Genomic DNA, 13,141 nt, shown 5'->3' on the forward strand with positions numbered 1-13,141 from the left:
TGCCCAACAATTTCCTATAAGTGTCAATAAAGAGGTGAAAGATTAGGGGGCCGGCAGCTGTATGTAACTGCATGTGAATGTGATCATGAATGTGAATGGGGGGCCACACAGACAGACAGACGGCAGGGAAGAGATGGAGTGGAAACTTTCTTTTTAGTGAAACAAAATATTTTATTTTCCAAACATAAACTCATCCATATTATGTACAGCTTGAAAATATAACACATCAGACAGAATCTGAATGGCACATGCAGATACAGCACAACTCATACAAAATTCAAATTTTGTTTTTTTTTAAAGATCACATTTTTTTACAAAATATATCAAAGTGCTTGTGAAAGGGGAGATGAGAGTTTAAATGGCAGCAGGGCGGCCTGTTGTCCGTGAAACTCCCCGTTAAATGTCCATTTAAATAGAAAGTACTCGACGTGTTGCTTAAAAAAACATTAAATATATCAACACCCCAATGGAAAAAAAACAAAAAACGCCATAATTTCCCACAATCCTTATAGGCTGTTTTCCTCCACGACGTCACACCACGGACACGTTGTCCATCGTGCACGCGCACTGCTCCACGATCATGTTGGGGAACTCGGCCACCTCGATCTCCGTGTAGTCGCCCTTCTTCACCAGGTACATGATGGGCAGCGGCGCGCTCTCCGACACCGTGCACCGCCGCTCGCCGTAGCCGTAGTTGCGCTTGGGCTGCTTGCAGCCGCCGGTGCACCGGAAGGCCTGGTAGCCCGCCGGCTCGATGATCCAGTACTGCGTCCAGGTGAGCGCGCGGAAGTTGATGAAGTACTGCTCGCGGCAGCAGGTGTCTCGGCTCTGGCTGGTGTCGCAGTCGCCACGGGAGCTGAGGGAGGAAACGATGGGGAGAAGGTAAGAAGACTGTTTTTATGGGGGGGGGGGGGGTCTTTGAGGGGTCCCCAGAAACTCTTAGCTACGCCCCTGCTATATGTGTTGTTTTATTTGGTAGGTGGATCTACATAAGTTGGCCTCAACACAGAGACAAAAACTTCAAACATGACACGAGATCAGGAGTATAGATAATTGCTCAGTGATTGACTAATTGGCTCCCCCGGACCACTGGAACGAGCGACCTCGCGCCCCTGTGCCACACCGCTGCGACTCGACTATGATGAATGCAGGTGAAGCGCGGGGCCCCCAGGGGCCCCCACCTCCCAGTTGTCACGCACACACACAATATCCTGTCTATCAAAAGCTCGCGCCCTCACCCGTACTCCTCGAGGTTGAGTGTGTAGAGGACGAGCTCGGGCTTCCCCAAGGTGTTGTCCGTCTGCTCCTGGGTGGTAAAGTGGACACTCTTGGCCATCTCTGCCGCGTAGCTGCCGGGTCTCTCGCCCTCGATCCACACCTCCAGGTGCATAGGTGTCTTCTGCTGCGTCTTGGACCAATAGTGCACCGCCTGGGTCACATCAAAGCTCTTCCAGCCCGTCTCGTGAATGGGGATCAGCCTGCGGAACCGCGAGAGATAAGGACGATTAATTAAAAATACGGAGACTCCCGCAATTTGATTATGATAAAGATAACCGCCGGTGTCGCCTCTTCAGATCTATACACCGATCTTAATCGGGGGGGGGCTCTTACCTCGAATCTACCAGCGATGTCCGGTTGGACCCGTTGGGCAGCACCTCCACCCAGTAGATGCTGACCCGGGCGTTGCTGACGGCCCGGTGGTTCTTCCGCTCCACCGTGAAGCGCTTGTGGTAGTTGGCCCGCTGGTAGAGCTTCAGCTCCGCCATGGTCACCTCGCTGTTGTCCGGGATCCTCGCCTCCATGTCGAACACCATGCGATAGCGGGTGGTGTCAGAGTACACGTACTCCCCGGAGATATCTAAAAAAAAGCATCAAAACAGTTGGAACATTTAGGCGACCTCTTCTTCTTCGTTGTATTACAGAAGTGTCTTGAAGTTGTTATTCGCCAAAGGCAATTTGGTGCGTAAAGCAGTTTTTGCGCACTGTCACAATTACGCAAGGTAAGAAATGCTTCACTTTATCTTTTCCAGAGCTCATTTTCACATTAATTCCCTTTTCCTCATTAATTACATGTTATGTTTATTCGACATACAAAAAGGTCCATACCTGCATTGCCGGGGATCCCCCTCAGGATGCCCGCCAGGCTGGGCAGCGATCTGCGCCTCCGGCTGTGGTGCATCTTCAGCATGGACGTGTACTTGTTTCTGATGTGCGCCGGAATAACCAGGTTCTCCAAATCCCTCTTGTGGATTCTGGGCACCTCGTCCAGGCCCAGTTTGCTCAGCAGCGCGTCCTTCATATCCTCATGCGTAAAAGCCTCGGCGAGGCCGAAGACGGCGGTGCACAGGACGCAAGCGCGCAGGAAATCCATGAGTGGAAGCTTCGGTGTGTGTATACAGCAGCGGCACAGGTCACCCGGAGATAGAGACAGTGTCCCCGGGACGCCCCTCCGGCCCCTTATATTGTCGCGGCCCTCCCAGTCGTTCGCACTTTGTCGATGGGGGCAGGGACCCTTATCAGAACAAAGGTGCGACAATACAGCCCCATCCTAAACAGGATATCTAAGTGGCCATACTTCAAACAGCAACAATTAGACTCGAGTGCCATCCGTATTGCGGAGGTGTAAGTTCACCATAGTTTCACCAAAAAAACCCAAAAAAAAACCCGATGCTCGATGTTGGGTCGCCTCTGTTCCTTCTGATGCCACAGTGAGGACCTCAACAAAATCTGCTGGGAATTTAGAATAATTTTTACTTTGGGGGGGGGAGAGGCAAACCAGACTTGCACAGCACATATCTGAAGGCCAGGTGTGTCGTAAAGTTTGAAGGTGTATTGTGATGGTTGGGATCTTCTTGCAGAGGCTTTTCTGCTCAAAAAAAGGGAGGAAGATGATGGGGAGCTGCCAAATGTGAGAACAGAAGGACTGTCAAATTATAAATAATCAACACAACCATCGCTTATCATTCTGTGACTTGTTCTATCAGAAAGCATGTGAACAGTGTTTTCACTTATGTGACTTATGAGCATCAATATCAGTATATATACGTACATTCTATTTAGTTTCATTTTACATTTGCTCCCGATTTAGATTACCCCCTCCTCCCTGGACTGCACACATTGTGTCCTCTGCTGCTACACATGCGTCCCAGACAGACATCTCTTGACCCTGTGAACCTGAAGTGCCCTCTCTCCTCAGTAGCACCCTTGTCTGCACACACACACACTCACACCCCACACTCTGATGTGTACATTCCACTGGACGATGTCAGCCGCGGGGCAGTCTGGCAACAGTCTGTCACACAGCGGGCTTATTTTTTTCCGGGGGAGCAGTTTTTTGACTCAGGACCAGGAAGCAGCGCGCCATGCACGCACACAGTCTGTCCACTTCGGTACACAAAGTGTGTAACGCAGGGGTCGAGGAGGAAGTAGTGCAGAGCTTGAGGAGAGGAGGGGGCGAGAGGGGATTAGATGTTTATTCCGGGCCCTGTCACCCATTCTTGGTCCTCTCCAGCAGATTAAAATTATTAGCCAAACAGACAGTTAATCCAGGGGCCGGGGGGGCCGGCATGGATGTGGATTGGGGCAGGCTCTTCACAGGTTGGTGATTATCTGATTCCATTGCGAGGATTTGCCTTGCCTTTTTTGTCACACAAACATTAGAAGAGGGGCCGCTCTCGCTGGCCGCCCAGGAGGGGCCCCTGCCGGCGGTTGTGTATTGGGCCGTGTTTGCTCAGAGATGTCAGACAGACTGCAGGGACACACAGGAAGAGCAAATGACAGATGACCGCCAAGGCCCGCAGCTCACTGCAGCTCCAGGGGCTGACGCTTACGAACGGGACAAGTTATGAATTAGTGCAGTGGACACCGGACACCACTCTGTGTCATACAGTCACACGTACACTACAACGAGTGGGCGTTTGAATGAAATAATTCTGGCTATTAAAAAAATATACAACATTCAAAATATCCCAATTGTGTGTACACACGTAAATTAAGGCTACTGATGTTAATGAAAGATTATGGCACTATTATATTTTTGTATGTAATATGCGGTTGCTTTAGCCTTCAAACTTGATTGATTAAAATTTTAACATAAATGCAGTGCGATACATATATTGATCTGTATACACGTACATATATCTATTCATTGTGGGAAGAACAGTTCACCTATTTAATATTTCTATTCTATTTTATATTGCATTCTACTTTAAAAAAAAATAATCTAGAATAACAAATCAATTGCTGGAAAATTAAAGTCAAAACATGAGCTACTTTAATTATTATTATTATTCCGATCATTTCCATTAGATTTGTGACAGGGACTGTATTTAAACACTAATAACACAAATATGCAGAAAAAAATACTGTAAATGAGTCAGAGTTTGGGGAAAAGTGAATAACTTTAAGTTATAAGATCTATTGTATATACATACACAAAATGGTAATATAAACACAAATAATATATAAATATTGCCACAGTTGCACGCACGAGACACTGACTTCAGTTTTTCGTATACGTTTGACGTATGAAAACAAAGTGGATGACACGGATGTAGGACCCTGAGCGTGATGAGACGTGTGTGTATGTTTGTGTGTCTGTGTGTGTGTGTGTCTGTGTGTGTAAAGGTCCAAACTGGAGATTGTCTGACGGCGGCATCCTCGGCGCAGACATGTAAATTCAGAGCACATCCATTGTCCAGTCCAGCCAAAGGGCCAGTCTGACAGGGCCGCTGCTCCCCAGGGCCTAACATACATCGGGCCCCTGTGCCGCCCTCCTCTTCCCCTCACGTTACAACCGCTAATTCGGCAAATTAAGATGCCCTCTTGTGTGATATTTCTCAGTCTTTCTTCCTTCCCATCCCAATCAAAGCCAAAGTTGCCTGCAGTTCAAAGCTGCGCCTCGATGTCCCGAGGTGCCATTTCTTTTCAATCAAAGGCCAACAAGCTCCTACAATCCACAACACAGGTGTTAATTAACATCCAGCCATTTGCATTCGAAAGCAGTCCAGTTTATAGGTCATTCCCTTCCATTTGTGAAACATGCAATCCCCTTTGCTCGAAAACAGGGAAACTGCTGTTTGTAGGAGACCAACTTCAGCTGCTTGTTGGGGACAAACATGGGGGCCCTGAGGTGGAGGGGAAGGCTGCAGCGTGCTGGTTCCGCCATGACGTTTGCACATGGCTTTTTGCACACGACATTATGCAGCATCTCATTGTGGACGTCGCCCCGGGAACCAGGTGGAGAGCTGCTGGCCTCTTCCGCAGAGTCAATATTGAACTTGTGTTGTGTCGGCGGGGGCCCGGCGCAAATTCCCCCATCAATTCACGCGGCAGCTACTTCCTGGTCTGCCATTGCCCCGCTGCAATCTCAACGCCAAATATTTGGTCGCTCTGTTTTGCAACTTAATGGGCCCGTACATGCGAGCTGTCCCGCGCCAGGCCTGCGTATGACGCGCCCGGGTTCGGATCCGTCCCGTCCCGTCCCGTCGAGCCCAATAATCATCGCTCGGTGTGGCGGGGAGGGGACGTGGAGGGGACAGGGGTGGGGAGGGAGCGCCAGACCTGTGCAGGGGACAACGCGATTATTGCCCAGTGGCCTCCACATGTAGACAGAGAGTGCAGGACGGTCTAATTGCATTTCACGCGGCCGACGACAGGCCAATCAGCGCACGAGACGCCGGGGTTTTTACCCGGGCAGTGCAGACATGAGCCAAATGGGATCAGACATGATTAGATAGGACTAACAATAACTATTTTTCATTAACTTTTAATTAATCGACACAGGGGAGACTTTTATTCGGCAGGACCCCCCCCCTAAAAAAAATCTAAAAATTATACAAACTATAGGCTAATATAAGATCAAATCTTTGGCCTATAAATAGTTGAAATCAACAAAAAAATATTTCTATTCACACAAAAAATGTAAATAAAAAAAAACAACCTGAAGAGAAAAATATGAATACAGGACAGCAGCAGTTCTCTGCAACAAAATCGGAATTTAAACAGTTGTGGGGAGACCGGCTGTGCACCAGAGGGCGCTGTTGCAGTGTTACTGACCGGCAAGAGTGTTTAAAGGGCACGTCCACCCTGTATACAATGAGTCCAATTATTGTCTAATTTTATTTCCTTTTATTATTTTCTCTTGTCTACTCTCATATCCCGGTGTATTTTTTTATATAATTTATTTTAGCCTACTCTATGTTATCTCCGTATGTATTGTGTTTTAAAATATTTTCCTAACGCATTCACCTAATTTAAAATACTCTGCATTTGAGAGATATAACAAACAAACATAGTTTATAATTGTTATAATAATTTGGGATTTGTTTTAATGAAACACCTAAACAGTCAAAATATAATCACCAATGCTCCTGTATGTAGTACAGTATGCTCCTATTATCTATGTCACTCATGTCGACAACCCGTCCATTCATTCGTTCAAAGGGATAAAATGTTTGATCCCCGTCGGCTCAGATCTAACTGTCTGAAAACTGCTGAAAAATGGCTGCCACGCCCCATATACATTATGTAACCATTAACATACTATGGGCTTAATGCTAATCATGATAGATGTGATTAACCGTGTAACACACCCGAGGGTGATCGACACCTCAGGGAACAGTTAACAATTCAAGAAATACACAACAACAAGACTCAATCAGTGTTGTATCAAGGATATTAAAAACCAGGCATGTTTTCAAATTGCTCAACATAACAGATACAACATGTGAATTTGATTTGTCTTTGATAAGGTGACCTGGTTCTGCAGTTCCACACACGCACACACGCACAGACACACACACACACACACACACACACACACAGGCAGACGGAAGTCGTAAAATGTTGTGAAACGGAGAGAAAGAACAAGGGCATGTTCTCATCTCCACTGGTGCTATTATGTTGTTATGTGCCGTTGCTCGTGGGCCTTTTTACACAGATGATATTTCCAGACCCACATAATCAATCATCTCATGGTGGTTACACATTTGCAGAGTGTATAAACTATTGTTGGGGGCTGGCTTCGATAAACAGTCACGGCGAGACGGCATGTTTCCAATTACATCTTGGTCACCGTCTAAACCGATTTTATTGGACACATCTTGTGTACTAAGTGTCTCTTTGTGCCTTTCTTTCTCCCTGGGATGAAAAAGGGGCGATTGCAGCAAAACATTCTTGAGAATTGAGATCTGAAATACTATATTTTTTATGTTGCTGTGTGCTGCCGGGCAGTACACACACACACACACGCCCTCCTACTGTATAGCCCCTGGGATTGGGCTGCTGTGTGGGCTGTTAATCATTAATAGCTGTACTTTGAGCAGTGATAGGCACCTTGCTTCAAAAGGATGGGACGTTTCCAGGCAAGAGACAATAATGAGTTCAAAGTAACATGCGGCGAAAATGCCTCGATTCCCCACACACATTGTGTGTGTGGTCGGGCAGATGTCTTGTAGAGCTGGATTGCACTGTCACGTTATATCTCTATTGACATTATGCCTCCCCAATAAGTTATATGATGACATTTGAGGCAAGGGGTACAGTGTTTTCATGCAATATGATGTTAGATGGCAATGTCAGCTTGCTCCTTTCGCTCAGCAGAGCAGACAGAAAGTATGATAGTATTTGATTAGTGAAGGATTCAACCCCCTGTTAGGATCTGTATTTGATTCTCGTACATGTGGAAGAGCATAGTCGAGGTTCCTGGCACCTACTTCACAGGAGCACTGAGAAGGGAAAAGAAAATCTGAAAAGAGGTCAAAACCCCAGCGACACAAATTTACAGCTGGACCGATGCGGCCAGAATCAAGGTCTGATTCAGGGTCATCGGGATGTGACGAAGGCCACTTGCCGAAAGACGTCGGTCTTGATAATGAAGTTGCTCCTGCAAGTGCGAAGTGCGAAGCTGTGCCAGAAAACCTCAAGTGCAAATCCACACAGCCTGGTGTTGCTGGCATTCTGACCTCTCTTGACTCATGTTTGAAAAGTCTGACTCAAGCCTCGCACAGCAGAGACCCCAGGAGTCAACACTGAAAATCCTGTTGTAGCCTGCAGGCAGGCTTTACAAGTTAAGTTTGCTCTTCGCTACGGGGGCCTCCCTCGCCCCGGGAGAACGGCCGCAGATGCGGAACATCCTTGGACAAACTGCTGCACTCTAAAATGTTGCAGGCCTTGCAAGGACATTGCAGTCAAGGGCCCGGCGGTGAGGAGCGTGCCTCGAAATTGCTGCCTCTGATGTCATCAGGCAAGGTGTGATGGAGTGTCTTTGATGCGGTCAGCTGTTAGTGTGGACATACTATTCCTATACTAATAAACACGTTTAAGTAGTCAGGCGTAACCAGGGTACCATGATCTACCATGCATTTGCAATAATGCAACACACACACACACACACACACACACACACACACAAAGAGGCCAAGGTTGTGTGGATGTGGGCAACTGCAACAGCCCAGGTCATGTTTGACGCACAGCACTGCGTGTTAAAGGGCCAGCAAGTCTTTATTATTCCATTCTAAGGAAAATAAAAAAAGTGTCATGTCCACACAAAGCCACCAGCAGCACCTCTGACAGACAGCCTGCAGTTTCCATTCACAGTGTTGACAGCCCTCCCCTCTCCTTCCCTTCCCCTCCCCTCCGCACAGCAGATGCTATGACGGGCGCCATGATGATGAGCTGGGATTTTGCCTGCAGCGGCGACTGGAGATGCTAAAACGCGGGGGAGACCGGCCGCTGGCGGTGGAGGGCATACCCCTTATTCACGTCGTAGCGCAACAAAGATGGCGGATAATGGGATTCGGAGCAGTGCGCGTGCGCGAAAGTTGGGGGACAAATAAGGCAACTCTTTTTTTTTTTTCCCCGTAAAAACGCGACACATGACAGACTCGAAACTCGTTGCAGCCGAGACTTTTTTCTTTTGTCGAGTGTAGAAAAATTTCACGAGGGCCTCACTTAATGGCAGTTGTGTTTTCAGCGAGCTAAGCTAAGCTAAAAGCCTCCGTGTGTGTGTGTTGCGTGTGACTCATTCATATTTCACGGCCGAGCCCTAAATTCCCACAATCCAGCGCGGCCTTACGGCTCGAGCTGTCTAACTTTTGTTCATCTTTCCCGTCGAGCATCTCTGGCGGCAGTGCTTCTGCTGGTGGTGGCTTGACTTGTGCAAAGACGGCGAGAAGCGACCGACCGACCTGCGGCGGAGGAAGGCAACGACAAGGGGAATTTTAGGCTGTGTCCCGTATTTGGAATAAGCGAGGCTATAGACTGCAGCGTTCCTCCCTGACGTGAAAAAGAGCTCCTCTGTAACCTTCAACCTTCTTTAAAAATTATTTTATTTGACGGCGAACTAACTACTGGAACTCACCCGTCGTTTCGAACTGTGAAGAAGCCAGAGAGACATTCAGGTTCTGGACCGGATAATGGGATTTTAAAGAACATATCTGGCAGCATTGACTTGTGAAAACAAGGGGATAATTTTTTTTTCCAGTTGGATAAAAAAAAAAATTGGAAATACAGTCGAGAGTTTAGTTGAGCTCCGTTAACGCCGCGCATATATCGTATGTCAACTCCCGAGGGGGGGAAGAAAAAAAGGGGGCAACGATGGCATTCGCGAACGGAGAAAAGTCGCGTTAACGCTAGCTCGCTGGCTAGCTCGGCGGCTAACCTAGCAGGCGGCTAACTAAGCCCGTGTCGCCCTTCCATTCCTGGAGCAGAGGAGGGGCGCCGGGGCTTTTGTAGCATTGCAGATCAGCCTTGCAATTTTTTTTATTTATTTTTTTGGGAAGGGGGGGTGTTTGTGGGTTTGCTGCGGGAATGGAGAACCCCAGATATCTGCCACAGCAACTCGGGGGGATCTGTTGAGCCCGCGTCGACTCGATTATATCCAATTCCCCCACAGAAGGAGAAGACGAGAAAGTTCCGGTGGGATTTCGTCAACAACGACATCGGCCGGCCCGCGGCAGCCGGGGGTCTCGTACTGTGACCACTGCTGCGTCCCTTCTTCGCATGCACCCCCGCGGGGACCAGGTATTAAAGAATGGGGAAGTGCCGCGCGTCTTGTCCACCTCCTAGATCCCGGGTCTCGGGGGGGAGGTCATGAACAGGTCGGTCTTGACGCGGATTTAGCCCCGGCTCGCCCTCCACTCCCAAAGCCTTGTTATTATCTTTTTTCCCCCCTCCTTCTTCTTCTTCTTCTTCTTCCCACCACGGACATATTCCAAGGTGAGAAAAACACCAAACTTCTTCCTCCCGGGCCCCTCTGCGCCGACTAACAGGCCGAGGAGGTGATCGCTAACCCCCTCCCCACTTCTCCTAGCTTCTCCCATCATCATCACCACCACCATCATCACTTCGACACCCCCGGCGAGCCGGAACCATGTCGGGCGAGGTGCGTTTGAAGAAGCTGGAGAAGCTGATCCTGGACGGGCCGGTGCAGTCCACCGGCCAGTGCCTGAGCGTGGAGACGCTGCTGGACATCCTGGTGTGCCTGTACGACGAGTGCAACAACTCCCCGCTCAGGAGGGAGAAGAACATCCTGGAGTTCTTGGACTGGGGTGAGCTATTTGTGCATGTTTATTATTATTATTATTGTTATTGTTATTATTCATTTGGACTCCCTCCTGGTTTGGCCCGGTGCATTCAGCCCTTGCGTGTCCTTTTTGGTGAGATGATAGGCCACTGCTGCTGCTGCTGCTGCTGCTGGTGCAGTGGCCCTCCCTTCCCCATCACATTCCTTTTATAGTAGTAGTGGAGCTCTGTTGGCCTGCACTCTTCTCCCTTCCTAAGTTAACCCTCCTCCCCGAGGGAACCTACACACAAAGGCCGCTTTATTATCCTCGTGCAATTCAAAGGTTTTTTGGGAAAGCGCAAACCTGCGACACGACAGTCACGAAAGGACGCGGCAGGGGTCGAGCCGGGTCAGGGAAAACCGTGCAAGTCGTTAGAAAAACATAAAAGGGAGAGAGACCCCATGAGAAGGAGAAGCCAGGTCCGCAGAGGGACGTCGACCGCAGTCAGGGAGATGTTGGAGAGGGACGCATTTAAGGCTACCGTGTGGAAACCAGGAAATGATGTCACTAAGATGTCCCCAGTGCTCCGGGCCGTGATTCGTTCCCCACGAGAGTTGCACTCTTACATAAAAGTGGATGCCTTTCGGTCATCGCACCGGCCCTCCTCAGCCCAGGACTGCCTCGCACGTCACTTTGTTTCCCCCTTTTTTTTCACGGGCGTGCAGGTGAAAGCTTGTAGATAACGTACCTAGCTGTCAATACATCGTACGCCCAATGTTGTTGGAACAAAGGAAAACGGTGGTTTTTGTTAACCATCCGTCGCATCAGACGTCAGTTGTAAAAAAATAAAAAAAAGTTTATAATGAGGAGCAGAGTTTGGAACTTTTCCACCTCTCAAGGTTAGAAAAAACAGCACACACAGGAGGCGGGAGGAACACACACACACACACACACACACACACACACACACACACACACACACACACACACACACTCACACTCACACACTCCTTTTGCAAAAATGATTGAACTGTGTGTGTGTGTGTGACATCGGGAGTTTGGTTTGTGCATGAAGCAGGAATGTGAACAACTCACCTTTTTTATCTGGCGCAGAGGCCCAGCTCGCTGCCGGAGCATGTCTGTCTGGCCTGCTCCTGCTCGTGTTTTTTTTTTTTTTTGAAGCCCTGAAAGAAGCAGCACTTTGAGGCAGAGCAGGAGCCGATCGTTACCCTCAGGGTCAAGGCGAAATTAATATTACAGCAGGCGTTAAGAAAAGGATAATGGAACGAGAGTGCGTTTTTTTCATATTTGCGTGTATCTTTTTTTCTCTTGTTTACTCGCTGAATCAGTTTAAAATTACAATCTCAAACAGGCCGTTTGTAGTTTGGCCCGTTACAGAACGTCCGTGTCAAAGACAGACAGGATGGCATTTAAATCAGTCAAATGGTGGTAAATTCTGGCTGCGGTCGCTTAGTTGGTCAACCCCACCAGCCACCATCTGGACAACCGATTCTGTGCTAAAAATGGAGCTGGTAAAATACTGGAAGTGGCTGGATTTGGTGGGTTCCGTGTGGGGATAAAGAGGTAGCTTTCCTCCGCGTCCAAAAGTCGTAGCCACCCTTGTTTATTCATTACACGTATATTATTTCCTTTTTTGGCCCGAGTTGCTTGTCCGAGGCCGACGGGCTGCCCGAAAAGCTGCCCGTGCAGCTGGCCCTGAAACAATGCCAGTGTGCCCATGGCCTTCAGGGAGAGGTGTCCTGTGCTCGGGTGCCAGGTGGTGACTTCATCCTGACATTTCCCTATGTTGACACATGAAACTCGACCAGACACAACACACAACAAGCAGATGTGTGAAAGGCGCCATAGTCGCGTAGGGCTCCCATTGTTGATGCTCTACCGTGCAGAGGGGCTTGCATGAGAATCCTCCGGCTTCTACTGTTTGATATCAATGAGTTTAATTGAGTTGCAGGGTTTGCAGTGAAGTCAGTGAAGTTAGATAAACAAAATTGGTTGATTCTCTTCATCTGGTCACCAGATACAAGAGCCCTTGCTCATGACAGTTGGATGTTTTATCTTAAAAAAAATTAACATATTTCATAATTTCACTTATCGGATGAAGTGTCACTGTTTGAAAAATGGCCAGAAACACATTAAAACACTACTTTTTGGATCAACACACAGCAAATATGTAGCTAACTTAGAACACTGGTGTGAGGTCTTTGATATAATTACAGCGGAGATGTACTTTTGGGAAATGTGTTCATCCATAGAAAATGTTTAGAGTCAGTGCGTTGAAGAACTATTATTGCAATGGGTGAAATTCAACAATATATGTGTATGTATTTACATCAACCAGAACAAGCGCAGACTCCATCATGGTATTGCATTGGAGGTGATGTGATGGTCGAGTGATAAAGTGATGTCTGTGTTTCATCAGTAGTCCTGAGTCACAGCCTGCTCGACATCTTTTGGGAAGGGAATGGGAATGTAATGACTTGCTCTTGCGCGGTTTTATCACCGTGATAATGCACGTCGTCCTCAACATAGTAGACCCCACCTCGGTGGTGTAACCATCAACTAAAATATTGTATAATGGAGGCCAAGTCTTATCTTGCCCCCTAAACGTGTCACCA

General features: G+C 48.1%; 2 protein-coding genes across 6 annotated transcripts in view; one reads left to right on the forward strand and one right to left on the reverse strand.

Moving 5' to 3' along the window:
- Window positions 1-162: 162 nt before the first annotated feature.
- lft1 (lefty1) lies at window positions 163-8,444 on the reverse strand. The gene is made up of 4 exons (XM_035616780.2): window positions 2,107-8,444; window positions 1,612-1,858; window positions 1,239-1,478; window positions 163-856 (listed from the first exon to the last, which is right to left on the reverse strand). Exons 1-4 carry the CDS (start codon window positions 2,369-2,371, stop codon window positions 532-534), a joined length of 1,077 nt encoding a protein of 358 aa, XP_035472673.1. The 5' UTR covers window positions 2,372-8,444; the 3' UTR covers window positions 163-531.
- A 732-nt stretch (window positions 8,445-9,176) lies between these two features.
- The window catches only part of cdc42bpab (CDC42 binding protein kinase alpha (DMPK-like) b), a 70,279-nt gene continuing 66,314 nt past the window's right edge, over window positions 9,177-13,141 (forward strand). Inside the window, exons 1-2 of one of the 5 annotated variants that reach the window (XM_035616771.2) lie at window positions 9,177-10,218; window positions 10,313-10,550. In XM_035616771.2, coding sequence (XP_035472664.1) covers window positions 10,373-10,550 — 178 coding nt within the window. In that variant the 5' untranslated portion in view covers window positions 9,177-10,218; window positions 10,313-10,372. Of the gene's footprint in view, window positions 10,551-13,141 lie in introns of all 5 variants that reach the window. The other 4 variants (XM_035616772.2, XM_035616773.2, XM_035616774.2 and 1 more) reach the window with 4 other exon arrangements.

Source organism: Scophthalmus maximus, chromosome 18 (assembly GCF_022379125.1).
Source record: "Scophthalmus maximus strain ysfricsl-2021 chromosome 18, ASM2237912v1, whole genome shotgun sequence".
Taxonomy (NCBI): Eukaryota; Metazoa; Chordata; class Actinopteri; order Pleuronectiformes; family Scophthalmidae; genus Scophthalmus; species Scophthalmus maximus.